The sequence below is a fragment of the Cnephaeus nilssonii genome, assembly GCF_951640355.1.
Source record: "Cnephaeus nilssonii genome assembly, chromosome: 16".
NCBI classification, from domain to species: Eukaryota; Metazoa; Chordata; class Mammalia; order Chiroptera; family Vespertilionidae; genus Cnephaeus; species Cnephaeus nilssonii.
Window position 1 is genome coordinate 59,612,119 of NC_137087.1, and position 26,708 is coordinate 59,638,826.

At 52.1% G+C, this 26,708-nt stretch overlaps 1 protein-coding gene across 2 annotated transcripts; it reads left to right on the plus strand.

Moving 5' to 3' along the window:
- Positions 1–592: 592 nt before the first annotated feature.
- MKI67 (marker of proliferation Ki-67) lies at positions 593–26,111 on the plus strand. Of its 2 annotated transcripts, XM_079793186.1 has the most exons (16): positions 593–750; positions 1,236–1,419; positions 3,447–3,525; positions 3,615–3,730; positions 6,661–6,727; positions 9,433–9,478; positions 10,161–11,150; positions 12,392–12,567; positions 13,750–14,068; positions 14,159–14,277; positions 14,377–14,548; positions 15,587–15,742; positions 16,606–21,142; positions 21,467–22,085; positions 22,873–23,301; positions 24,704–26,111. In XM_079793186.1, exons 2-16 carry the CDS (start codon positions 1,328–1,330, stop codon positions 24,767–24,769), a joined length of 7,983 nt encoding a protein of 2,660 aa, XP_079649312.1. In that variant the 5' UTR covers positions 593–750; positions 1,236–1,327; the 3' UTR covers positions 24,770–26,111. The 2 variants fall into 2 exon arrangements, with proteins under 2 accessions (XP_079649312.1, XP_079649311.1); XM_079793185.1 differs by having other exon boundaries at positions 16,606–22,085.
- Positions 26,112–26,708: the final 597 nt, after the last annotated feature.

The window sequence follows — 26,708 nt, forward strand, 5'->3', positions numbered from 1 at the left end:
GTAAGGGATGGCTTCCAACGTGACCTTTCTAGTGTGTTTTTGGAAGAAAATAATACATGTGTAACTGGGAAATGGCTTGTAAGAATTGGTTCTCTTTGGGGACACACAAAAACTTAAAAAATGTTAAAAAACCTTCCAGCAATGAACAGCATATTGTGTACAAGTGTTCACTGTACGACTGCGTTTGGTCCTTAGAGACGAGGCTGCAAGCGGGGTTCCCGCCCGTTTCCTGGGGTCCCCGGGGAGCACCCAGAGCCCGCTTCTTCCGCGGAGCCCGCCCGGCGGCCCCGCTCACCCCTCCCTCCCCTCCCGCTCCCCCCGCCCCTCCAGCGGAGCCCGCCCGGCCCGCCTCTCTGGCCCCGCCCCTCGCCCCTCGCCCCTCCCCATTGGTCGGACGCCGCCCCGCCGCGTCCAATCGCAGCGTTTTGCGCCAAATTTGAATCGCTGTTTTCGTTTGAATCCGGAGAGCAGGGCGGGAGGCTTTCCGCGCCTGCGCCGCCGACGCCGCGCAGCTCTTGGACGCGGCCGGGCGGGCACCGGGCACCGGGGAGGGCGACGGCGGGGGGAGCGGGCGGCGGCGGCGGCGGCGGAGGTGGGCGCGCGCCCGCGGGCTGAGGCCCCGACCCTGTAGCGCGGGGCGGGCGGCGGGCGGTGGGTGCGAGCGGACCCGGGGCGGGCTCCTCGCCGCGCGGACCTGGGTTGCGCCCCGGCGAGCAGCGGACACACGGGTGGCGGTGCAGCGAGTCGCCGGTGAGTCTGGGCGCCGCGGGGGCGGGGGCCGGAGTCGCGGACGCCCCTCTGGGCAGTGCGAGGGGCGGGGCGGGGCTGGAGCTGGCGTGACCCCTCGGGGCTGTGCCAGGGGCGCGGACGGGAGCCGCGGGGACCCCTCGGGGCTGTGCGGGGACCGCCCCGGGAGCGCGGCCGGGGCCTGGCTCGTTCCGGGCTCGGCCCCAGGGGTTTTGGAGGGAACTCCCAGGGGACGGGACCCCGGTGGGCGGCGTCCTGGCCGCGGGTCTTTGGGGGCGATGCTTGCAGGAGGGCGCCCTGGGGGCAGCCCGGGGCCTGGCTGGGCCCCCCAGCTGTCAGACAAGGAGGGGGCCCGGCGACAGGGCACCGGAGAATTGAACAGGGAACCCCATTCGGTGCCTTACAAGTGACCGCTTGGCTCTTTGCTTTCGGAGTAGCACACCCGCCCCGCAACCCCGCGTGTTATTTTTATTTTTATTTTTATCCAGTGCGTGGTCCTGCGGGCAAGAGTTGCTTGTTAAGTTTGCTTCCGCCTGACCTTCCCGTGCGGCGCGGCTCCAACTCCGATTCTCGTTAGAAAATGGGTCCGACAGGCCGCCTGGTGACCATCAAAAGGAGCGGGCTGGACGGCCCCCACTTCCCCCTGAGCCTGAGCACCTGCTTGTTCGGGAGGTGAGCCCTGCGCACGCGTGGACAGTGGAGCGTGAAAGGCCCGAGATGAACGGACCGGGCCTCGGCTCCTCCGCTGTCACCCTGGCTGGGGACTTCCTGGGTACCGTCCACTCCAGGGAGTGGGTTTATTACCAAACAGAATTTCAAGACGATGTTTATATACTAACTGGTGATTCAGGCAAGCATACATGTTAAAATTGATTTGACGCACGTCTTAGACGGAGAAAAGCGTAGGTGGTTGCAGAACCCGGAGGGCTGTGTTCCTCTGACCATCCTGGGGACTCCGCTGAGCCAAGGAAGGAAGGAGGTTCCTGTGGGGCTTGCTGGTCTTGGTGGGAAAATGAAAAGGGAGGGAAAGGCCTCCCGCAGTGTTTTGAGAGCTTCTCTAGTTGCCTTCCTGTGTCACCCTGTGGGAGGCTCATGCGTCAGTGAGCAGAGGCCCAGGATGCTGCCACACGCCCGACCTGTCCCGGTCAGTCCCCACCAGGAAGCCTTCTGTGGCCTAAAAGGTCAGCAGCGCCAGGTTAAGGAGCCACTCGGCTACGGTGATCCTAGTCCGCAGTCTCCTGCCCAAGACTTCTCAGTCCTAATGAGAGAGTCTCTCTTCCTGGAATATTCTCTCACCTAAAGATCAAATTATCTTCTTTGACTTAAAGCAGCTGTTCACTTTTCATAGCTTCTTTTGGAAAGAGAGAAAAAAAATGTTTAAAAACATGTTGGTGTTGAATGGCAGTAATTGTGGTTATTATACAGCAACGATTAACGTTTTTATGCACGATTTTGTCCTTTAGAAAGCCATTAGTAAGTGTTTGGTCGTGGGATGTGGGTGGGTAGAGAGATCTTAGACTCCAGAGGTTCAAGTTGAGAACAGAGATGAGAGTCTAGAGTTGTTCAAACTTATAAAACCCCGGGATGGTAACGGGGACCCCCAGCGGACCTCACCGAGGGCCTCTGATGGGTTTCTGTGGGTTTGGGAAGTCTCCCTCTCTGTGCCTCCTGCTGGGGTTAGCTTTTTGTGAAAAGACAAGTCAAATCTAGAGAATGTGGGGTGTGTTTTTTTGTTGTTGCTTGCAGACTAGTATTTTTAGTGCATCTGTCAATAAATGGAGTATAGTTTTAAAACAACAGTAAGAAGCTCACAAGTAATAGCATTTACTGTGTGCCCGGCAAATGATGACGTGCATAACTCATTTTATCCTTTGAAGAACACCGTGATACAGCTGCTAATGTAATCCTGTTTTTGTCTATAAAGAAACAGGCACAGAGAGATGCTGGCGTAAAATACAGCACTTTTGGTGATGATTAAACCTTAAGCTATACTTAACATTACAAGTGAACATAAACCTTTTTGTTGGGAAAAAAAAAAAAGCAGTGTTATTAAAAGTAATGTTCATTCTCTAAACTGATGTAAAATATTCCTTTAATTGGGGCTTTTTAGCATAGATATCTTAGTAAAAGGCAAATCAACTTTATATTGTAATGTTTTCTAGTGTAATTATCTTTACTCTAAGTTTTAAAGATTTAAAATAGCTGCTTATACAATATTTGTAAAAATTATTTGCAAAGTCTAGAGATCATTGAGGTTTACCCAGTTTATTATTTCTTTACTAGAGGCCCTGCACCCTTTTGCAACGTGGGACCCCTCAGGGGATGTTGGACTGCCAGTTTTGGCCTGATCCCCGCAGGCCAGGCCGAGGGACCCCACTGGTGCACGAATCTTTGCACCGGGCTTCTAGTATGCATATAAGATCTTTGGTTGTTAATTTCTTCCTGCCCTCCCGCCTTCCCTTTGAGATTCATCAGTCTGTCCCATGTTTCCATGCCTGTGCGTAGAGCGTCTTCCCCCTGGTGGTCAGTGCGTGTCATAGCTACTGGTCAAACGGTCGCTTAGGCTTTTATATATATATATACAGATGTCATTACATGTATAGATCAAACAGAGTCAAATGCTATTTTATTTTGAATTACATTGATGTAATTTTTTTAAATGCAACAACCTAAAAAAGTCTTCATTCTTTTCAATCAAGGAGTATTGAATGTGACATTCGCATCCAACTTCCCGTCGTGTCCAAACAGCACTGCAAAATTGAAGTCAATGACCAGAAGGTTAGCGGGGCCTGGGAGTCTGTTTTAAAAAGTCTTCGCTTCACGTGTTACCCATGTATTACAGCATTTCCCCCTTTTTCTACTTTCAGGCAGTCTTGATTAATTTCAGTGCCACAAACCCAACACAGGTGAATGGATCTGCCATCGACGGGCCTGTGCAACTCAAGCACGGGGACGTGATCACGGTCATTGACCGCTCCTTCAGGTCAGTGGCGCTCCAGGGACCCGCCTTGCAGACCTTCCGCGGTTCTCCTTAGGGTGGGTGAATGTCCACGCGTTTGAGATGGGCCTTCTCCACGCTGACTCCTAACCTGAAATCACAGGGACATGTGCGGCCGACGTCATCCAGTTCAAGGATTTGAGAGCCCATAATGCTGCCAAGGTGGGGTGGCCTGGTCCTACGGGAGTTTCACTTTATTGGAAGTGTTGAGACGATTTATTTTTTTAAATGTATTTTATTGGTTTTTTACAGAGAGGAAGGAAGAGGGATAGAGAGTTAGAAACATCAGTGAGAGAGAAACATTGATCAGCTGCCTCCTGCACACTCCCTACTGGGGATGTGCCCACAACCAAGGTACATGCCCTTGACCGGAACTGAACCTGGGACTTTTCAGTCCGCAGGCCGACGCTCTATCCACTGAGCCAAACCGGTTTTGGCTAGTTTATTATTGTAAACTAAAAGATATTCCTAGAGGAAGGTACAAAACAAGACAGGCGTGAACAGCCCTGTGATCGTTACATGTTATGGGCTGAATGCCCTCCCCCTCCCGCAAATTTAGGTGTCAAAGTCCTCACCCTAGGACCTCAGAACGTGAGGCAGGGCTTTGAAGAGGTGATTACGTTAAAATGCAGCCTTTAGAATAGGCCCTAATCCAGGAAGTGACGTCACCGTGGTTCAGGCATCGGCCGCCCCTGAGGACCCACAGAGAGAACCAGGGGAGCAGGTGTTCAGAGGGACAACCGTGTGTGCAGGTGGCAAAGGGGAACCATAGCAAGGCGAGACGCCAGCCCCAGAGGAAACCACGCCTGCTGACACCTTGACATTGGACTTCCAGCCTCCAGAAGAGTGAGACAAGAAGCTGGTTAAGCCACCCAGTGTGTGGCATTTTGTTGTAGAAGCCCCAGCAAACTGACCCACCACCTACAGCACACTTAGATGTCTGAAGCTCCCTTCACGCAACTTCTAATCACTACTCATTTCTCTGGCCACGCTTTCCCATCGCATGCAAGTCTGAGTTTTACTGCGTAAGCCTGCATCCCTAACCACTGTGGTTTTGTCTGTTTATTAAGCTCCATCCATTTGTAATAATGACGGACATATTTGTAACTGACTTCTTCTCTCATTGGTGCTGGCATTCAGAGCATGGATGCCCTCACTGCACAAGTATTTCGTTGAAATAAAATATACAGTTACCCACACTCTGGATGGACGTTGGAGTAACTTCCTGTTCGGAATGCGTCGGGGTTTGCTTTATGCTTCCGTAGGGTTAGCTTCTTACTGATCAGTGTTTGAAGGAAGGTGTGTTCTACAGCTGTTGGGTGCAGTGTTCTGTCGATGGTCTGCGCCCATTCGGTTCAGATTCTAGAATCACAGTCATTCCCTCCACCCGATTCTTAGTTACTGCCACAGGCGAGTTCAAATCACACACTGAGGGCGTTTTGTTTTCCAGCTCGTGGCAGTTTCCTTGCTGTGCTTGGCGGCTCTGCTCTCCGTGTGTTTCAGTTTAGAGTGATCTGGTGGGCGAGGCTCTATGTGTTTCAGTTTAGAATGATCTGGTGGGCGAGGCTCTATCAGGAATCGTTTTGACGTGTTCTGTGCCTTTAGCAGCGCTTTTGATTAGGGTTGCACACGACTTTTTTTTATCACATACTTTGAACTTTTCACAATCCTTAAGGGTAAGGTTGTCTCTTGGAACCAGCTGTTAGGGGCACGTTTGCTATAATCAGTTTCGTTGATTTTTTGATGTGTTGTTTGTTTGTTTGATCGACCCTGTATCATTATAACACGTGCTTGGTCTCTGAGAACAATGTTTGTCTATTTTTTCTGCATTGGCGTAGCCTCTCCAGCCCTCTTCCGGTTGCTGTTTGCAGGTCTATCTTTCCTGCCCTTTTACTGGCATCCTATTTGTGTCTTTGAATCCAAGTTGTGTCTCTTAAAGAGACATGTAGTTGGGCCATTTTCCACCCCTTTTGCTGAGCGGAGCTCTGCCTTCATTATGGCCTTCGTTAAATACTGGTGCTGTCTGCTGTGCCTCCCGGCACCCGGGCACTTATTTTTCTGTGCTTGTTGTGAATTTGCTTCATTTTTACAGGGCGTGTTTATTGACTAGAGAGCTCTAGGTAGGAAGTATTTGATGTGAAACCGAGGCCAGAACTATCTCCCCAAAAGGAGATGCTGTTCAAGTTCACATTACTTGAGATGACTGACTACCTCCCACCAGTGAGTTGGAAACGGGTCTTAGGAAGAGGGACTTGATCCAGAGCTCTGCTCCCTGAGAAACCATCCCAGAATCCTCGCTGCTCCTGATCGCACTCAGGTGGCATCCAAGTTTGAATCAGGCCCTTCCACGGGGTACCCAGGTTCTGTCTGCCTTTTAAGCGGCTGTGCTGTGATGCGGTACCTGAGGTTTTGTGAGGACCACGATGCATCTTGCTGAATATCTCTCATCTTCATGCAACGCGCCCGCCGCTGTTGAGACACAGATGGAATAAGTGGGGGCTGACGGGATCAGAGTGCTTTCGGGGTAGCACATAGCTCTAGTCTCTGCAGGAAGTGACGTCACCGTGGTTCAGGCATCGGCCGCCCCTGGCTTCCTGGTTAGCCTTTCAAGCCATCGGTTGATTTCCATGAACGTAAACTAGCAGACACCAATTCTGTTCCCACTGCAGTAGGTTTGCACATAGCAGGTACTCAGGGAGCGTGAATCATACAGGCTGGTCAGTGTTCAGAAATTAATCCGGGTGCCCAACCTCAGACTCCTGTTCTGAAAGAAACTTGAGGCAATCCACTCTAAATTTATTTCCAGGAATAGGGTAACATCTTGAAGTTTGCTCCTTATTCCTTTGGATATTAATCAGATGCTCAGGCTGCCGATCGGTAATCTGAATATGTGTCTGTCGTTCTATGCACTTCAGGTATGAAAATGACAGTCATCAGAACGGAAGCAAGTCAACTGAATTTCCAGGACAAAGACGTGAACAGGTGACCGGGGTGGGGTGGTATCAAACTTTGGGCTCTGATTCTTTTGCTTGAAGACAGGAAATCATTTATGTGCACATTGATGAACAGTTTCTCACAAGGGAGGGTGACTAACCAGTTATAATAGGAGAGTGTAACCAAGGTATTAAAACAAGGTGAACTTAGATTACTTTTTTTTTAATCCTCAACTAAGGATGTTTTTATTGACTTTTTTTTTTTTTTAGAGAGAGAAACACCAATATAAGAGAGAAACACCAATATGAGAGAGAAACATCAATCGATTGCCTCCTATACAAGCCCCAACTAGGAAATGACCAGGGTATGTGTCCTGACCGGGAATCGAACCTGCGACCTTTTGGTTTATGGGACGATGCTCCAAACAAGTGAGCTACCCGGGCAGGGCAAATTTTACTTCCTTTTTATTTAGTCGTGAGTGTCTTGATCAAGTTCAGGTTGGAAATTAGACACTGGCCCTTCCCATGGGAAGTTTGAGAGGCAACGTGTTAGATATCAAGAAATTGGAAATTGATTAAAGAAAGAAGTTAAATTATTTGCCTTTGGATATATTTTGTGATATCCCCTCCCCCCTAATTATTCAGATGATGTATTTTTTTCCTTCTTGGAAACAATCCTGGACTTTATATCTTAAATACATGTCATTCTATGGTTGCTCCTCGGCCTCTAGAACATTCTCTAGCAGCGCCGTCAGGGGTCCAGGTGGGTGCGCGGGGGCTGGGCCTGTGCCCCGAGTGGGCAGTGCTTCGACTGCACTGTGGTGTCTGCCTTAACTGCTGGGCTCAGACACACCGAGGTGTCTGCCAGCCGAGAACACACATGCGGAGTGGAGCCCACAGGTCCTATGCCAACTTCTGGGGAACCCGGGCATCAAGTCAGTGATTCTGTGCCTCTGGTAGGTTCACGGTACTGAGTGTCGGTGATGTTGAAGTTTAACCTCCTTCAGATGGATGATGAAGGAAAGGAAGTCTGAGGAAGTTCTAGCAACTCACAGAAGTTCAGTTTAAACAATTTTCAGCTCTGAGGTCCTTTCTTATTCCATCACTACATCCTTCCTATTTAATAAAGAGGGAATATGCTAATTGACTGCCCCGCCCTTAAAGGTGGCGGCGCCCACAGCCAATAAGGAGGGAATATGCTAATTCACTACCCCACCCTCAAAGATGGCGGCGCCCACAGTCACATGTTGGTGGTGCCCAGTCCCCTCAGCCCCCCCGGGGTGGCAGGTGCACAGCAAGGCCGGGCCTGCCTGGGGGTGGGCCCCACCGCCTACCTCCCGAGTCCCCCAGTCCCTTCAGCTCCCCAGCTGCCCAGGGCCGGCCCGAGGCGCAGGCAAGCCTTGGATGGTGGCTGCCCAGCCGCCCAGGGCCGCCCGAGGCTCAGGTAACCAGGGCCGCCCGAGGCTTGCGCTGCCGGCAGTGGCAGCAGCAGAGGTGTGATGGGGCATCGCCTTCCCCTGATCACTGGGTCGCCTCCCGCCCCTGAGGGCTCCCGGAGTGTGTGAGGGGGCAGGCCAGGCTGAGGGACGCCCCCTCCAATGCATGAATTTTCATGCACCGGGCCTCTAGTGTATATATATATATGTTGTGTGTATATATATATGTATTTTTTTTTCTCCTGTGCTTGATTGAATCTGTTTTTTGTAAATTTCGTGGCCTAAATGTACAGTGTTATAAAGTCTACAGTCGTGTACAGTACATCCTAGGCCTTCATATTCACTCACCAATCACTGACGCCTACACAACAATCTCCAGTCCTGTGAGCTCCGTTCAGGGTCAGTGCCCCACATGGGTGTACCAATGGATACCTTGCACACCTCATTTTTATTATCCCTTTTCAGAAATATTTACTCCACTGCATTGCAGGTGCCTACAGTATTCAGTGCAGTAGCACGTTGTGCAGGTTTGTGGCCTAGAACCCACAGGCTGAACCCTATGGCCGAGGTGTGCAGTAGGCTGCACCGTGCCGGTGTGCGTAAGAGAACTGGAAACACAAAACTGCCTCAAGATGTACTCCCCCGGTTCACGGGTGCGTGACTGTATGTAACCGCCGTTTCAAACTCTCCCAGGAATAAAACTGTAGCCCAGTCACTCGGCCACTTCCTGTTCCACACCGGTCTGCCTAAGGAGACTCCGCGGTTCCTCCCTCTGAGGAAAGGTGACCTTGCCTGAAGCAGTCCTTCCTTTTCCTTTACTAATAACCTCTCAACGCCGATGGCCAAAGCCTTCCATTTTCAACAGCTCCTCTGAGATTCTGTTTACCAGATGGGAAGCTGCAGGTTCCTGAATGGGGAATCGAGCCCATCAGACCGTCCAGCTGACTCCGTTGAATTAAACAGTTTGGAAAGCACTGTTAGAAATAGTGCGAGCCCCCAAAATCGGGGCTCCTGGTAGAGCACCACGCATGCTCAGGAGCCAGGCAGCAAGGCAAATACCTTTATTCCTGCCGGAGGGTGTGCACGCCCACGGTCTGGGAGCACACGCGCCCCATCACTGTATTTTTAAAATCAGCTAAGAAATACTTGTATTCTGAGCAGTAGCACCTGCGGGTCTCGGGCTCATCTCTCAGCCTCTCGAAGTCCTATAAGAACCGTTAGGCAAAGAGGATCATCGATAGATAGGATGTTTTAATGAACTCGACTGTCGGTTTCGCAAAAGGTACTAAATTGCTGTTCATTCTTGACCAATTCACAGGCATCTCCGAGTCGGGCCTCAAGGTCTAGCTTCTCTTCCAACCCCGGTAAGTGTTTCATTCATTCCAGATCTACAAGGTCGGTTCTCCATGGCGTAATGACAAGGAGGGGACACCCATATCACACACGTCCTCAGTCCAGGCCCAGGCAGACCCCAAGCTAACGTTCTTCTCCAGGGATGTGGGGGCTTATGGGAGAAGCCATGCGTAAATAAATTGTCTTGCTCGGTTGTCTGCTGAGTTCTGAGTAGAATAATTGCATTTTGTCTCAGATTAGTTACAGGAGACTAATGTGATTTACTGATTTGGATCAGATCATAATATTAGATCTGATGTAACGTGAGTATCAGAATACTGTTATTCCACATTTGGGACACTCAGTAACGTGTAGGCCCGTGGTCGGCAAACTGCGGCTCGCGAGCCACATGCGGCTCTTTGGCCCCTTGAGTGTGGCTCTCCCACAAAATACCACGGCCTGGGCGAGTCTATGTTGAAGAAGTGGCGTTAGAAGAAGTTTACGTTTAAAAAATTTGGCTCTCGAAAGCAATTTCAGTCGTCGTACTGTTGATGTTTGGCTCTGCTGACTAATGAGTTTGCCGACCGCTGGTGTAGGCTAAGTGAAGAGCTAGGTTATAAGATAGTTTGGAACAGCTGTAAGGTTTGAATACTGCACTCGTTAACCATTGAGAACATCTGGAACTTGTTTCTTATTTCATATCTCGCTGTCAAGATGGGAAAGTTGAAGATCCCAGTGCCGCCCGCTCACAAGTCACTGAAGAGGGAGGTTCCGGAGGGCCCCTGGGGCGCAGGGAGCGTGTCGGGGCGGCCCGCACCCCCTCATGCGGCCCAGAGGGTCCCGCTACCAAAGGCACAGCAGATGGGGGTTCCTCGGAGCGCCCCGGAGAGAACCACGGAAACGCAGCGGGGCCCCTTGCTGGGGGGTTCGGAGCGGGTTCCCGTGTGACCGCCGCGAGCTGGAATGGAGGACAGGATCTGGAGAAGGATGGGGAGAATGAGTCTCCCTTCCGGAAGCTCTATGAGTCTATGAAGGAAGAGTTCGATGCGAAACCGGAGAAAGAGACTGTTCCACAGAATCGCAGAAAATCGGGATCCCGGGGTCACGGTGCATCAGAATCCGAAAGTGCGACTCAGCCGCGGGTCTCACCCAAGGCCAGGCGGAGATCCGGTCGGAGCGGCCAGACCGAGGCCGAGAGCGCAGGCGAGGGACTGGGTCAGACTCCAGAGGCCACCGTGGGTCCCAGCATGCCCCCCACAGAGATGCCCAAAGCCAAGACCCCAGCCCAGGGTTCACAGCAACATTCCTCACAGAAACGCCAGAGCGGAGACCTGAGCGTCACCCACGGGGGTGAGCCTGTGAGTGTGCAGCGAAGGAAAGACCTCGGGGCAGACCTCGGAGCTGCTGCTCCCAGGAGGCTCTCAGCCAGACAGCAGACACCCTCTAACGGCGCAAGCGCTGGCGACCTCGGAAACACGACAGAAAAGGTCTCTTCCAGAAAGAGGAGACGGAGCCTGTCTCCCAGCGCCGGCGTGCTCCCCACAGGAGCAGACACCCCAAAGCAAACCCTGCTGTCCCCGCTGCTGGTCCCCTCGGAGCGGAAGGTTCCAGGCGGGGCCCTGGGCACGCCCAGGCAGCGGGGCGCCGCCGCCGGGCCCCCGGGCCTCAGCGCCGTGGATGTCGGCAACGTCGGCGATTCCCTCAGTAAGTTCATTTCACCTTAAATTCATTTTCCCCAGACGTTCCCACGTACCTGTGTTACCGGTGTCTAGGGATGAATTGATGACACCGCCTTTCCAAAATGCAGCTCGCTCTGTGGCGGGGGAGCCGGGGGGCGAAGGGGACAGCCAGACACCCGTGTCCCTTGTACACGCCGAGAGCGTTGTCCTGAAGACCTGGCTAACGGGACAGGGAGGGACGGGAGGTGCGGGTGGTTGGAGAAGGACCGGCGTCGCAGGGGCCGAAGGCTGCTCCGAACAGGCCACAGCCTAGAAGGGAGAAGCAGCCGCATCGCTTTGCCCGGCAGCTTCCTGCTGAGTGACAAGCGTCTGTGTCCTGAGGGCTCGATCCTAAGTTGGTGGCAATCCCTGGGGAAGGTGTTGTTATAGGGTGGCCCTCGGGTACTGGTTCCCACGGGCTGCTGTGCCAGGCGCTGTTTGGCGAGCTTTCCCGACATTCACACGTGGACCCTCCGTGCCCGCAGCAGGAGCGCCCAGCAGGAGCGTCCGCGGGCCGGGCGGTGGAGGTGACGGGCAGTTCTCTCTGTTCTGCCAGCGAGGACACTGACGACCTGATGCCCCCCGTGGGTGGCCGAGGCAGGGACTCTGCGGTCCCCGTGGCTCCTGGGCAGCCTGCCCGCCCTTGGCAGGGTCTCCAGGCGTCTGATGCGGCCCTGGCCGTGCGGGTTGTGCTTCTGCAGGGCGCGTAGTGCAGAGCCGTGCGGCTCTGTAAAGTGAGACCCCCAGGCTCATGATGTTGACTGCTGGTTTGTAAAGATGGAGGGTGGGCTGGGGTCCCAGAATTTCCTGTGAGAGTCACCTGCAGAACTTTCCCAGCTTATTCTACTCACCATGCAGGTCCAGGTGAGGCCCAAGCATGTGTCTTTTGGGAAAGTTTTCTCGGGTCACTGCTAAAGCATCCATCTCCACCAGCCCCAGCTCCGCAGTGAGCGTCAGGCCGATCCCCTTAGGAAGCTGTGTCCATGCAGGAGTTTTCAGTGTCTTAAAGAACATCTTTGTCCTGTCGAGATGGGCCAGGCGTTTTGATGGTTTGGTCCCGATCTGTCATGAGCTCTAGAAGCACCTTTAGCTTCCCGGGCACCACCAGAGAATGAAGGTATTTCGGCCTCAGGAATCATTGGTTTGTCTTTAAGATCAATTGGAAACAAGTCCTAAGTACTAGGGTGGTCTTTTCATTCCCTTTCCCGTTTGTATTCATTCCTTTAGGTAAGACTGAGGTGAAGCCCTTAAAAAGAAGGCGGGTCTCCTTTGGGGGTCATCTGAGACCTGAATTATTTGATGAAAACTTACCTCCTAACACACCTCTCAAAAGAGGAGAGACACCGATGAAAAGACGCTCTCTGGTAACCCACACTCCACCTGTCCTGAAGAAGATCATCAAGGTACGTCCGATAGCAAGCATTCGCCCTCCTGTGTGACGCTCACGTCCGCCACCTCCTCTTTCCTAGCTACTCCCACGAGTAGAATTACAACTAAACCTTTTCTTTCTAATATAAAGTAAAAATAAAACGTCTAAATGAGCTTGTTCACCGGGGTGCTGAAAACGAACACTTGGTTGGGAGGTGGCCACACACAGGTGAGTGCTCGCAGGTTGTCCTGCTCAGCCTCCCGCCGGCCGTGTCCAGGGCCAGAGGACCACTCTGGGGTCACCGTGACAACTCCAGTGAGAAAAGTCCGGGGACATCAGGACCCATGACCATAGGGCGGCTGCTTTTTCTGTAGAAGTATAAGGCGAAAGGGAAATCTTGGGTGGCAACACACTACGATTCTCACCATCAGCTGCTGAGAACGGTAATCAACTCACCTTCCTCACAGAGGCTGGGCTGGCATTGCTTTTCACACGCAAAGGCACATGCCATGTGTGTGGCCTCCTTCCCGTTGTACACGGGCTCCCGGAAGAGCAGCCTCCTTCCCGGCAGAGACCACGGGTGGCCGCACACCCACCGGTGCCGTCGCTGGGATTCAGGGCAGAGCCCTCGCCTCTCCTCGGGAGGTTCCCTCCATCTTTCCTCCTGAAATACCCCAGGGAAGGCTTGTCTGCTGCTTTTTTTCCTCTTTCTTTTTCCTTACATCAGGCGTCCTCAAACTACGGCCCGCGGGCCACATGCGGGTGTTTTTGCCGTTTTGTTTTTTTACTTCAAAATAAGATATGTGCAGTGTGCATAGGAATTTGTTCGTAGTTTTTTTTTAAACTATAGTCCAGCCCTCCAACGGTATGAGGGACAGTGAACTGGCCCCCTGTTTAAAAAGTTTGAGGACCCCTGCCTTAAATGGTGGGGACAGACTCTCACCCCCACCTTGCACTTGACAAGTGGGTGAAATGTTTTGGTGCTTCAAGATTTAAACAGCGAAAATTCTTGGGGTGTGACTATTCAAATCCAGTTCAGTACAAAGACTTTCCCATGACCACTAGACATGTTTATGTTTTTGGTTTTGGGGGGTTCTTGTACTTTGAAACAGTGTCTGTCAGTTCTTACTTGGGTGGGGCTCCCACAGTCATCACAGAGGTTACAGAGGTGCCGCATTCGTAGCAAGCTAACCTGGGAGCGTTTCAACCTCCTCAGGAACAGCCTCAGCCATCAGAAAAGGGAGAACCTTCAGAAACCCGTTTGGAGGTGACCACGCAAAACATGTTTACGGGCTCCCCAGTGCACAGTCCTACGAAAACGGCTCCACTTGCAAATGACGGTCGCCGGCGGTCCCCCAAATCTCCTGCCTCGAGTGGCAGCAAATCTCCACATGAAGCAGATGCCCCTAAGAGGGGAGGCAGGAGGAGCAGCAGCGGGCCTGCCAGGAGGGCCTCTGTGGACCGGAGCCAGCGTGGCATCCTGCAGACCATTCACTCCCGGCGGCGGAGCGGAGCCTCCGAAGCCAATCTGATGGGTGAGTGTTGCGGGAACGCGTATGTTTCGGGGCGCATTTTTCTCGCCGCCGCCCGTGTTGGGAAGTTTCACCCCCTTTTCCTTTCGCCAGTGTCGAGGTCGTGGGCAGATGTGGTGAAACTTTGTGCCAAACAAACGCAAACTAAAGTCGTGAGACATGGTCCCCCAAGACCGCCGAGCAAAAGGCAGAGAAGAGTTAACACCCCAAAGGTATGTGTCCACGGTGCGTGGCTGCTACCCGTCATGCTATCCGCGTACCTTCCGTGGGGCTGTGCTTTGACGTCCCGTGCTCTCTGGCCTGTTTTCCAGAAGCCTCTGGCCAGCGTTCACAATGAGTTCAGCACCGGCCACGCCGCCTCTCCCTGCACCATCGTGATCGGGAAAGCTCACATCGCAAAGGTCAGCGCGCCTGCTCGGCCCTACAGAATGCTGAACAACTTCGTGATCAACAAAAAAATCGACTTCAGTGAAGACCTCTCAGGTAAAATCATAGGCGTGGCTCTTGTAACCACAGCCCTTCGCTCTGTGAGGACGGGGATGGGTGTCTGTCTGCAGAGAGGCGGACAGGAGACCAAACAATCCAGTCAGCTTCTTGGGGTCGGGATGGTCCAGGCCGAGAAAGCTGCATCTGGGAACAGGGATGGGGGATCACGTGTCCTGCGTGAGGCAGGCATGGAAGGTAGATGCACACCTTTACCTCCGAGAGCAGCACAGGTGTAAAAACGCTGGAAGCTGCTCTCCGGGAAGAAGGCCGGCTTGCTCTGATAATCGCGGCTTCCCTGCACTTATACGAAGCAATTTCCCCAGAGTTGGAGCAACTGGTGTGAGCAATGTTTTGCTTCAAGAGTTCCTTTTTTCATGTAGCTTTCCTGTTTCACGAATCAAAGGACTGAAGAAGTTTTCTTTAAGCATGAATAACGTTGATCCACTGTTGCCATTCTCGTTCGAAGAATCCTTATGATTGTAGCAGATTTGAACCACGGCCAGACCCAGGGTTAGGGTTTCATGCCACCACGCTGGACCAGTGGAGGGAGATGAGACTTGAGCCTGTTAGGTGGGCTCTTTTATTTATTTCAGGGCAGGCTGTAACATAGAAGAGTTGTCCTCTGAAAAGATGGGGATGCTATTACCTGACAATACTAAAAATGGGCAGCCCTATGTCGTTTTTAAAATTGGGGGACGTTTCACTTGAACGTAGTATCCAGAGCTGCATAACCTCAGACATTTTGAAGGCGGCACAAGGTCACTAGGTCTTTGGTGCCTGGAGGGCAGGCAGTGAGGGCGGCCTCCAGCCTCCGGCCAGTGCTCACAACTGGGCACAATGTCCCAGATTTTAATGTCCCATCGCCCTCTTCTAACAAAATGAGTTTATTATTACTAATGTAGCTCCTCGCCCCCGAGACCCTCTCTCCCAGGGATTCTAGGTTGTGATTCCTCGGTTGTATGTGGGGAATGACATGGTTGTTTGCATATAAGAATGATCTGTTCATTGTTTTTTTTCACTATTTCCATATAACAGGGTTAACTGAAATGTTCAAGACCCCAGCAAAAGAGAAGCCACAAGCAATGAAGATAGGTCCCACCACTTTTTCAAATTCAGAGGACTTGCTTGGGAAAAAGTTTCAAGTACTTAATTCAGAAGACAAACCTCTGCTGTGCACCCCAGAAACGTTTGGTTGGTTTACTTTTTTTTTCCTAACTCTTTTGATGTCTTCAATAGAACTGTAGATGGGGGTGTTGTTTTTTGTAACCGATACTGTATTATTTCTCTACAACAGGTACTCATGGTAAGATACCGTTTCCAGCTTCTCTGTTCTATTGCTTTTAGGGAAAATCCCTATTAGTGGTTGAACCCGCACTGGCATTCAGTGACTTGAGTGAAAAGCAATTTTCCTTTAATAATCAAACTACCGGTGAACACTTTTGCCTTCTTTATTATAAGAGGGCGAGAAGCAGAAAAGTGTAATCTCTCTCATCATACTTATATGTAAATTACTCAAACTCAAAATGATTGCAAATTGTCCAAGTGAGGTGGGAAGCGTGAGTCTGTCTTGCTCTGGGTTGGTACCATGTTGTGTTTTAGAGTGAGCTCCTTGCTACACTGAACATGCTTCCATAGGAAAAGAGATGTTCCCAGTGTAACGTGGACACTCAGTGGATGTATAAGCTATGTTATTGCATTGGTGGTTCAGAAAGGAAACAGCTGTTTCTCATGTTTGAAGAAAACAGGTCACTGAGACATGGCGTGGCAGCCTTTAGGAGACCCTGCTTTTTTTCCTTGATCTAATCCCTGTGGATTCTAACCACCACCTATGTATGAGCCCACTGTATACCACCAAATTACCATTATTCTTAAATGTGCATGGTTCATATGTCAGACAGATGTATAGCCACATAAGCAGATTCATATTGTTAGTAAGGTGGAGAGGAGGGTGAATTATTGCCTCTTACACAATATTTCATGAGGATAAAATACCAAATTGGTTACAACACAATGAAGAGAATGTATTTATTGTGCTTTTTTTTTTTTCCTTTTAGGAGAAAAGGATCTGAATGCACCAGAAGAGCCAGGGGATAAACAGTCTTCAAGCCCAGCCCTAACACAACAGTATGTTACAGTCGATGGAAATATGAAAACCCCACGATCGGAGACAGAGCCTCCGAAGGCAGCATCCAGCACAAACAAATTCAGGAGGTCCGTGGAGCTCAGAAATATGCAGGTGACAAGTGCAGAATGTGAAAAGGATGACAAAGAAGTCAACACTGTTCAGAACATCTTGGGAAGATGTCTGAGAAAGTCATCAGTACAAGCACAACTACCAGAGGGAGAGATTAAGGAAAGGGAAAGATCCTTTGAAACATGTAAGAAAAATACTGAACCAAATGAAAATTCTGAAAAACTGATCACTGGGAGGAGATCAAGAAGATCATCAGAGCTGAAATGTACACCAAGAGCAGGCCTGATCCCCATCCAGAGATTGCAAGAGACAGAATCTAAGGAAGACCTGGAGGGCAGCCACAGTTTCCTCCAAAACCCAAGTCACGCTGAGGAACCAGTGGATACGGAAACCAAAACCATGCTGATGCACTGCAGATCTCCAGCACCAGTCAGCACACCAGCCAAGGCGAACACACGCATCAAGACTCCTTCCCAGAGCGTGAATGTAGAAGACCTCAGGAAGCCCACACGAACCCCAGGGGACACAGCAGATACACAAAAAGAACCAGCAGGTGGTGCCAAAAGCATGAAAGAATGTAAGGAAGCTCCAGAACAGAAATTGAATTCATCAGAAAATGTAACTGGAAGCAGGAGGAGGTCAAGAACACCCAGGAGGAAGGCCCAACCCATAGAAGACCTGGCTGGCTTCAAAGAGCTCTTCCAAACACCAGGTCACATTGTGGAAACAGTGACTGATGACAAAATCACCAAAACACCCTGCAGATCTCCAAAACCAGAACCAGGCAGCACACCAACCAGCACAAAGAGACGTTCCAGAACACCTCTGGGGAAAGTCCACATGGACGAAGAGCTCTCAGCACTCAGGAAGCTAACACCAGGGGAAACCACACACTCAGGTAGAGCACCAATAAGTGATGATAAAGATCTCAAAGCATTTAAAGAAACTCCAAAGCAGAAACTGGACTCGGCAGAAAATATAATTGGGAGCAGAAGGTCGAGAACACCCAAGAGGAAGGTTCAACCCATAGAAGACTTGGTTGGCTTCAAAGAGCTCTTCCAAACACCAGATCATACGACGGAATCATTGACTGATGGCAAAACCACCAAAACACCCTGCAAATCTCCAAAACCAGAACCAGTCAGCACACCAGCCAGCACAAAGAGACGTTTCAGGACACCTCTGGGGAAAGTGGACATGGAGGATGAAAGTGCCGAATTCTTCAAGGAAATTCCAGAACAGAAACTGGATTCTGAAAAATATGCAACTGGGAGCAGGAGGAGGTCAAGAACACCCAGGAGGAAGGTCCAACCCATAGAAGACCTGGTGGGCTTCAAAGAGCTCTTCCAAACACCAGATCACATCATAGGAACAGTGACTAATGATAAAATAACTAAAATACCCTGCAAATCTCCAAAACCAGAACCAGTCAGCACACCAACCAGCTCAAAGAGGTGTTCCAGGACACCTCTGAGGAAAGTGGACGTGCAGGAAGCGCTCTCAGCTCTCAGGAAGCCAACACCGAGACCAGGGGAAACCACACACTCGCACAGAGAGCCAGAAGGTGATGATAAAAGCACTGAGTTATTCATGGAAACTCCAAAGCAGGAACTGGACTCAGCAGAAAATGTAACTGGAAGCAGGAGGAGGTCAAGAACACCCAGGAGGAAGGTCCAACCCATAGAAGACCTGGCGGGCTTCAAAGAGCTCTTCCAAACACCAAATCATATCATAGAAACAGTGACTGATGACAAAACCACCAAAATACCCAGCAGATCTCCAAAATCAGAACTAATCAGCACACCAACCAGCACAAAGAGACGTTCCAGAACACCTCTGGGGAAAGCGGACATGGAGGATGAGCTCTCAGCACTCAGGAAGCCAACACCAACAGCAAGGGAAACCACACACTTAAACAGAGAACCAGAAGGTGATGATAAAGATATCAAAGCATTTAAGGAAACTCCAAAACAGAAACCAGACTCAGCAGAAAATATGATTGGTAGCAGGAGGAGGTCGAGAACACCCAAGAGGAAGGTCCAACTCATAGAAGACCTGGCCGGCTTCAAAGAGCTCTTCCAAACACCAATTCACATCGCAGAAACAGTGACTGATGACAAAACCAAAACACCCTGTAAATCTCCACAACCAGAACCAGTCATCACTTCCACCAGCATGACGAGACAACTCGGGACACCTGTGGGGAAAGTGGATGTGGAGGAAGATCTCTCAGCTCTCAGGAAGCCAACACCAGGGGAAACCACACACTCCCACAGAGAACCAGAAGGTGATGATAAAGGTATCACAGCATTTAAGGAAACTCCAGAACAGAAACTGGATTCTGCAAAATATGTAACTGGAAGCAGGAGGAGGTCGAGAACACCCAGGAGGAAGGTCCAACCCATAGAAGACCTGGCCGGCTTCAAAGAGCTCTTCCAAACACCAGATCACATTGTGGAAACAGTGACTGATGGTAAAATAACTAAAACACCCTGCAGATCTCCAAAATCAGAACCAGTCAGCACACCAACCAGCACAAAGAGGTGTTTCAGAACACCTCTGGGGAAAGTGGACGTGCAGGAAGCGCTCTCAGCACTCAGGAAGGCAACACCGAGACCAGGGGAAACCACACACTCGCACAGAGAGCCAGAAGGTGATGATAAAAGCACTGAGTTATTTATGGAAACTCCAAAGCAGGAACTGGGCTCAGTAAAAAATGTAACTGGAAGCAGGAGGAGGTCAAGAACACCCAGGAGGAAGGTCCAACCCATAGAAGACCTGGCTGGCTTCAAAGAGCTCTTCCAAACACCAGATCACACAGTAGAACCAATGACTGATGACAAAACCACTAAAATATCCTGCCAGTCTCCACAACCAGAACCAGTCAGCACTTCCACCAGCATGATGAGACGACTCAGGACACCTGTGGGGAAAGTGGACATGGAGGAAGATCTCTCAGCTCTCAGGAAGCCAACACCGGGGGAAACCACACACTCACACAGAGAACCAGAAGGTGATAAAGGTATCACAGCATTTAAGGAAACTCCAGAACAGAAACCGGACTCAGCAGAAAATGTAACTGGAAGCAGGAGGAGGTCAAGAACACCCAAGAGGAAGGTCCAATCCATAGAAGACCTGGCTGGCTTCAAAGAGCTCTTCCAAACACCAAATCATATCATAGAAACAGTGACTGATATCAAAACCAAAACACCCTGTAAATCTCCACAACCAGAACCAGTCAGCACTTCCACCAGCATGACAAGACGACTCAGGACACCTGTGGGGAAAGTGGATGTGGAGGAAGATCTCTCATCTCTCAGGAAACCAACACCAGGGGAAACCGCACACTCCCACAGAGAACCAGGTGATGATAAAGGTATCACAGCATTTAAGGAAACTCCAGAACAGAAACTGGACTCAGCAGAAAATATAATTGGGAGCAGGAGGAGGTCAAGAACACCCAAGAGAAAGGTTCAACCCATAGAAGACTTGGTTGGTTTCAAGGAGCTCTTCCAAACACCAGATCACATCATGGAATCACTGACTGATGACAAAACCACCAAAATACCTTGCAAATCTCAAAACCCAGAACCAGTCATCATGCTAACAGGTAGAAACAGACGTGGGAAGGCACCTCAAGGCCAAGTGGTTGTAGAAGATGAGCTCTCAGCACTCAGAAGGCCCACACGCACGCTGGGGAAAACCACAAGGTCCCACAGAGCACCAGAGGTTGTTGATGAAGATATCAAATTATTGAAGGAAATTCCAGAAGAGAAATCGGATCCTGCAGAAAATGTAACTGGAAGCAGGAGGAGGCCGAGAACACGTAAGGAAAAGGCCCAACCCCTAGAAGACCTGGCCGGCCTCAAAGACGAACCAGAGACTCTTGTCAAAACCACTGACATGCCCTCCAAATCTCCACAGCCAGAGGCAGTCTTGCCAGCACGCAGGAAGAGGCAGGTCAGGGCACCTCCCAGGAAGGCGGACGTGGAGGAAGAGCTCTCGGCACCCAAGAAGCCCACACGGACATCAGCAAAAACCACGAGGTCCCACAGAGCACCAGAGATTGCTGATGAAGATATCAAATTATTGAAGGAAATTCCAGAAGAGAAATCGGATCCTGCAGAAAATGTAACTGGAAGCAAGAGGAGGCCAAAGGCACGTAAGGAGAAGGCCCAACCCCTAGAAGACCTGGCCGGCCTCAAAGAGCCCCTCCCAATATCATGTCACACAGAAGAACCAGAGACTCTTGTCAAAACCACTGACATGCCCTCCAAATCTCCACAGCCAGAGGCAGTCATGCCAGCACGCAGGAAGAGGCAGGTCAGGGCGCCTCCCAGGAAGGCGGACGTGAAGGAAGAGCTCTCGGCACCCAGGAAGCCCACACGGACATCGGTGAAAACCACGAGGTCCCACAGAGCACCAGAGGTTGCTGATGAAGATGTCAAATTGTTGGAGGGAATTCCAGAAGAGAAATCGGATCCTGCAGAAAATGTAACTGGAAGCAAGAGGAGGCCAAGGGCACGTAAGGAGAAGGCCCAACCCCTAGAAGACCTGGCCGGCCTCCAAGACGAACCAGAGACTGTTGTCAACACCACTGACATGCCCTCCAGATCTCCACAGCCAGAGGCAGTCTTGCCAGCACGCAGGAAGAGGCAGGTCAGGGCGCCTCCCGGGAAGGCAGACGTGGAGGAAGAGCTCTCGGCACCCAGGACATCAGGGAAAACCACGCGGTCCCACAGAGCACCCGTAGACATCCAAGTGTTCAAGGAATCTCCAAGGCAGAAGCTGGGTCCTGCGGCAAACGCAGAGGGCAGCACACGCCAGCTGAGATCACGGAAGGGAAAGGCCCGGCCCCCAGAAGTCCCGGCCCGCTGCCAACAATTGCAAAGCCCAGCTCGAGACGAGGAACTGGACACAGGCGCTGAGAGCGCTGGAACCCCAACGCAAGCCCCCGGCCAACGCAAACCTGCAAAACCCAGAAGAGTCCTTTGGGCCCCGGACGTAAAGCCCGTGGGAGACCAGGCGGGCAGCAGAGACCCTGTAAAGCCCCCAAGGGGGAGGAGCGTTTCCCTGCCCCCCAAGAGGAAGCATGAAGATGGAAGTCCCACCGGAACGAGGAGGCTGCGCACTAGCACACGAGCGCAGGACCCTGCAGAGGAGAAGCCGCCACCAAAGCGACCGCGGACAGCTCCCCAAGAGAGGCGCGAGCCGCCTGGGCCCCTGGGCGTGAAGAAGAGGCGGGGAGCTGTGGCGGGAAGCACGGAAGACATGCCCAGCAAGGACCTGGAGACGGAGAACAGCGGCAGAAGAGCACCGGTGGCGACCTCCCCGGGCGAGGTGAGGATGGCTGCTGCACAGTGATTGGTTGGTGCTCCGGGGGGCGCGCGTTCTCCATTGGCGCATCATTGGTAGATCGTAAGGAACCTGAATTGATGTGGGTGCTCCTCCCCGAAGGGGTCTGCCCTCAGTGCTGAGTAACTGCGGGCCCCGCACAGAATCCTTTGGGCATCTCTAGAGAGACTGGGCTGACCTGGGAGAAATAGAGCTAAAACGGTCACTGCAGATTTTGACATGATTCTCTCAGGAACTGAGTGAGTTGTGTTCATCCTCAAAGATGTAGAGAGAAGGGAACAGCTCAGCCTGTTCAGAGCCCACAGCCAGGAGCGCGGCGCCTAACCGGTTAGAACCCTGTCCGGGAAGGGGCGTCCTCGGTAGAATGTAACTGTCAACTGTCAAGGTTTTCAGCAGAGCGGTCACTCCTTGGGGAGAGAAGGTTGGGAACTTCCAGGAGCCGAGGTTTAGCAGTCCTTGTAGCCGGAGGAGTTCATTCACTGCCCGAGTCAGGGGCATCTTCCTGTAATGCCCTGTGGTGCTTGTCACCAGACTGCACATATATGACCCTGTGACTGAGGTTCATACCAAATCCCTTATCATGGTCTATTAGTAGAGGCAGTGATTTCTCCGTAGGAGAAGTAGCTGTCCTGGATGACTGGCATTTTAGAAGGGTAACCCGTGTAAAATGTTCAGATGAGTTTCCCTCTGAGTTCAGTTTGGGGTTTTTTCTCCGTGTTGGATTTTCAGACGTGCATCACTTATTCTTGGCCTTCTGTGGGTGTCTTTTTAGGAAATGTCCCTGCGTTCCAGACTCCCAAATAAAACCAACAGAGCTGAGCAAACACCTGGGATTCTTGTAACAGCAGAAAAGGTGAAAGCAAAGAGGAGTGGGAAGAAGCCCGTGACCGCCGCCCCGGAGGTGAGGAGTCACACCCCAGAAGATGGAGCCAGGAGCTCTGCATCTGGGGACACAGTCCGTGCGAGGAGAACGTGCCTGAGACCCGGGAGACGGGGGAAGGCGGCCGAGGAGGAAGCCGGGGAGACACGTGTGGAAACCCCCGGGAAGACTCTGGAAGAGACAGGAGGAGCCCGGCACACAGGCTTTGCACACCAGAGGTCAAGGAAGGTGACAGTACCTCCCACCGGGGACACCTCGGAGAGTCGGTCCAAACCGAGAGGGACGCGGAGTGCCAAGAGGCCTGCGGGAAAGACAAGGCAGGCAAGTCGTTTACCGTTTCACCTTTTAAACGTCTTTTACTTTATTGTTATTTTTTAATACTTTTCTTGTTGTTGTTGTTGTTGTTCTTAATCCTCACTTGAGGATGTTTTTTCCTTTGATTTTTCAAAGAGAGTGGAAAGAGTTGGGGGGGAGAGAGAGAGAGAGAGGAACATTGATGTGAGAGAGACAGCATTGATTGGTTACCTCCAGCACGTGCCCCAGCCGGGGCGAGGATAGAACCTGCAGCCCAGGTCCATGCCCTTACCTGGAATCGAACCCACAACGCTTCCGTGAGCAGCCTGGTACCCGAAGCGTGAGCCACACCGGCCAGGGCACTGTTTCGCTTTTGAACGAGCACAGATGCTCCTGTGGCAAACGCAAACCAACACGCTGCCTGCAATAGCGGGCTCCCCGGCCCACAGCACAGAAGCACGGGCGTACAGCAAGCGTCCTGTCCCTGCGGCCGGGGTCAGCGCTGTCTGTCCTGGGAATTCCTGTCCACCGCGCATGCACATTCTGAAGTCCTGGGTCAGGAGCAGGGGCCTCATCCGGCTAGTGCTTCCCACGCTCACTGCGCCCCTGGCACTGACATCACAGGTGGTCTCCAGGGACTCGCCAAGGCCCAGAGGCGGCTGTGTGGTCCCGGGGGGTTCCTTTGGAAAGCTAGAATGACTCCACGTCGGGCGTGTCCCCAAGGCACCTCTCCTCTTAGGAGTCCGGGTCAGGAGGAAGGGCTGTGTCCCGTCACCCTCGCGAGGCAGGCGCCATCTAAGTTAGTGGACGGCGAGTGCCCATGGCCTTCAGGCTCACAGCCCGAGAGCTGCCTGCGCTGGATTAAACCCACGAAGCAGGACTGCCTTCCTCCGGGGAGTCCTCCGATTTGCTGGGTTCAAAGAGCGGGCTGGAAGGCCCCCTGTCTGTGAGGGGGACGCATCTGCTTCCCAGGACGCAGTTAGAGACCCGCCGGCGTCCGCGGGAACTTCCTGCTTGACCAGCGGCTGTCGGGTCCGGTGCCCGCTGCTAAGGCCCTGATGCGGGTCCTCCCACGTCCAGGATGGCATCCAACGTCCCTGCCCCTTAGAGTCACGAGGGAACAGGCGCAGAGCAGCTGACGTCAGCAAAGACTGAGACGGATCCGGGTCACCGTTGTTTTATGGAAAATAATACAGTAATTACTAATAATACAAGCGTGCGCCTTGTTTTCCGCACTCGCTACTGTAAACCTGCATTTTTCCCCCAACCCTGGATTTTAAAACTCGTCTCCAACCTCCACATCCCTCTGGAAAGGGTCGCCCCAGGGGGCGGGGGAGGGCGGGGGGGGGGGGGAGGGTGCTCATAGAGCAGAGTTGGGTACAGAAGTCATCGCTTTAAGTGACTCGAGTTGCATTTTCTTCCCAAACAGGAGGACGATGACACGGGCGTCAAGAAAATAAGGACCCGAAGTCGCCGGGGCCGTGACGATGTTTAGCTCAGACGTTCGGGGGGGGGGGGGGGGGGGGGGGGAGTAGGAATGTAGTTTAGTGATAGGTTCTAGAACAATGTTTGCTGTGAACTTAAACGTGGATTCTGTAAATAATGCTATCGGGGTGCTTAAGGGAAGAAAGCTTTTAAAAATTTTCTGATTCTCCATAGTCTATTCAAAAACCCTGCATGGAGTTATGAAAGGGGGACTCCTGGGTCCCCAGAAATAGCCATCTAAGGCGGGTGGGGGGTGGGAGGGGAGTTTGAGCCAAGCTGTCCTCTTCAACTTTGCCAAATGCAGCCCTGGAGTCGGCCTCCGGGTCAGCCGCGCTCCCGGGCTCTAGCACTTGCATTGTAAATGCTTCTGTGTTTGTCTGTGTCCCCTCAGGACCCCAAAGGCAGGGCCCTCAGAAGGCGACAGGAAGGGATAGTGCAGAGACCTGGGGCTCAGGTCTGTCTTCACAGTGCGAGGCCTGTGGTCCCTGCACCGGGGCTGGCTGTCTGCACAGGACAGGCTCGTCCGGGACTCCAGTCACTCAGGGAATGAACGCGACCCGGAGGACGGCCTGTGACCCCCCCCCCCTTCAGGTACAGGAGTCAGACGGACATCGCGGGGCTGGCTGGTGGCCTGCCTTTTCCACTTGATATTTGCCTAAACGGACTGCGCTCATCTGAGAAGGCCCCGTCCACCCTCCCATCGGCCAGGGGCTCGGTCCTCAGCGCTGACACCCCTCTTAGCTCCTGGTGTCAGACTCCTAGATAAAACGACCGAGCCGAGCAGACCTGAGAGTCTCACATCAGCAGAACAGGTTAAAGTTTTCTGAGCTTCTGCTGGTCCCACCCGTGCTTTTTCTGGCTGCACCTGTTGGCCTACTGGGTGCCCTGCACCCACCCGGGACAGGAAGCAACATGAGCCGTCCTAACACAAGGCCATTTCTGACGGCGGCAGGCACCAGGCCCTTCCCCGAGGGCCCACGCTCTCATTGTGAGGCCATACCTCCCAGTGAGGCCCTCCAAGTTGCATGTCAAGCCCAGACTTCCTTCCGTTTCAGGCCTAGACGTGCATCTAACTGCTGGCATCTCTGTTTTTATGTTCCCCTGTGTCCTCCTGTCCCTCTGTGTCCTCTAGTCAGAAAATAGCACATCTTCTGTCCAGTCACCTGTGTGGACGCCTCCCCATTCACCGGCCTTGCCAGGCTGAGGTGAGGATGGACGACGAGGTGGCTGTCCCCAAGCGTGAGTGTAAGGGCATGCCTGTCTGTGCCCTCCTGTCCTCTGTGTCTGGCGTGGAGCCAGGTTCATATAAAAATAAACCTTTGTTAATGAACTGAGGCGTCTGTCTCCATCCGTGGTGCTGTTGGCGCTGCCATGGTGCAGTGGTGGGTGAAGTTCCAGGTTGTCTAAGGCCCTAAGGGAGGGAAGGTTGAGGGAAGGCAGGGGAGGGGGCCTGGGAAGAGGAGTGGCATTGTGCGAGCAGAAAGGACAGCCCTAGCTGGTTTGGCTCAGTGGACAGAGCGTTGGCCTGTGGATTGAAGGGTCCCGGGTTCAATTCCTGTCAAGGGCACATGTCCAGGTTGCAGGCTCAATCCCAGTAGGGGGCATGCAGGAAGCAGCTGATCAATGATTCTCATCATTGATGTTTCAATCTCTCTCCCTCTCCCTTCCTGTCTGAAATCAATAGAAATATTTTGTAAATAAATAAAGAGAAAAAAATGAACGAAGGACAGTATTGGGCCTCATCAGAAAGGTGCTTGATTGGAAGGTGTGAGTCATAAATGTGAATTCAGGGAGGCCACATTCAAGAAAATGAAAAATAATAACGACTTTTCTTTGATTAGGTTGTTCATGAGTTCGCATATAGAAATTTTCAATTAGCTGTGTGCCTTGGGAATGGAATATACTGATTAATGAAAGAAACAGTAATTAACAAAACAAAAAATTAAACA

Coding starts and splice junctions, on each gene's coding strand:
- MKI67 (XM_079793185.1), top strand. CDS start 1,328: ATGGGTCCGACAGGCCGCCTGGTGACCATCAAAAGGAGCGGGCTGGAC. Junction 6,728..9,432: donor CAGGACAAAGACGTGAACAG/GTGACCGGGGTG, acceptor ACCAATTCACAG/GCATCTCCGAGTCGGGCCTC. Junction 14,278..14,376: donor GAAGAGTTAACACCCCAAAG/GTATGTGTCCAC, acceptor CCTGTTTTCCAG/AAGCCTCTGGCCAGCGTTCA.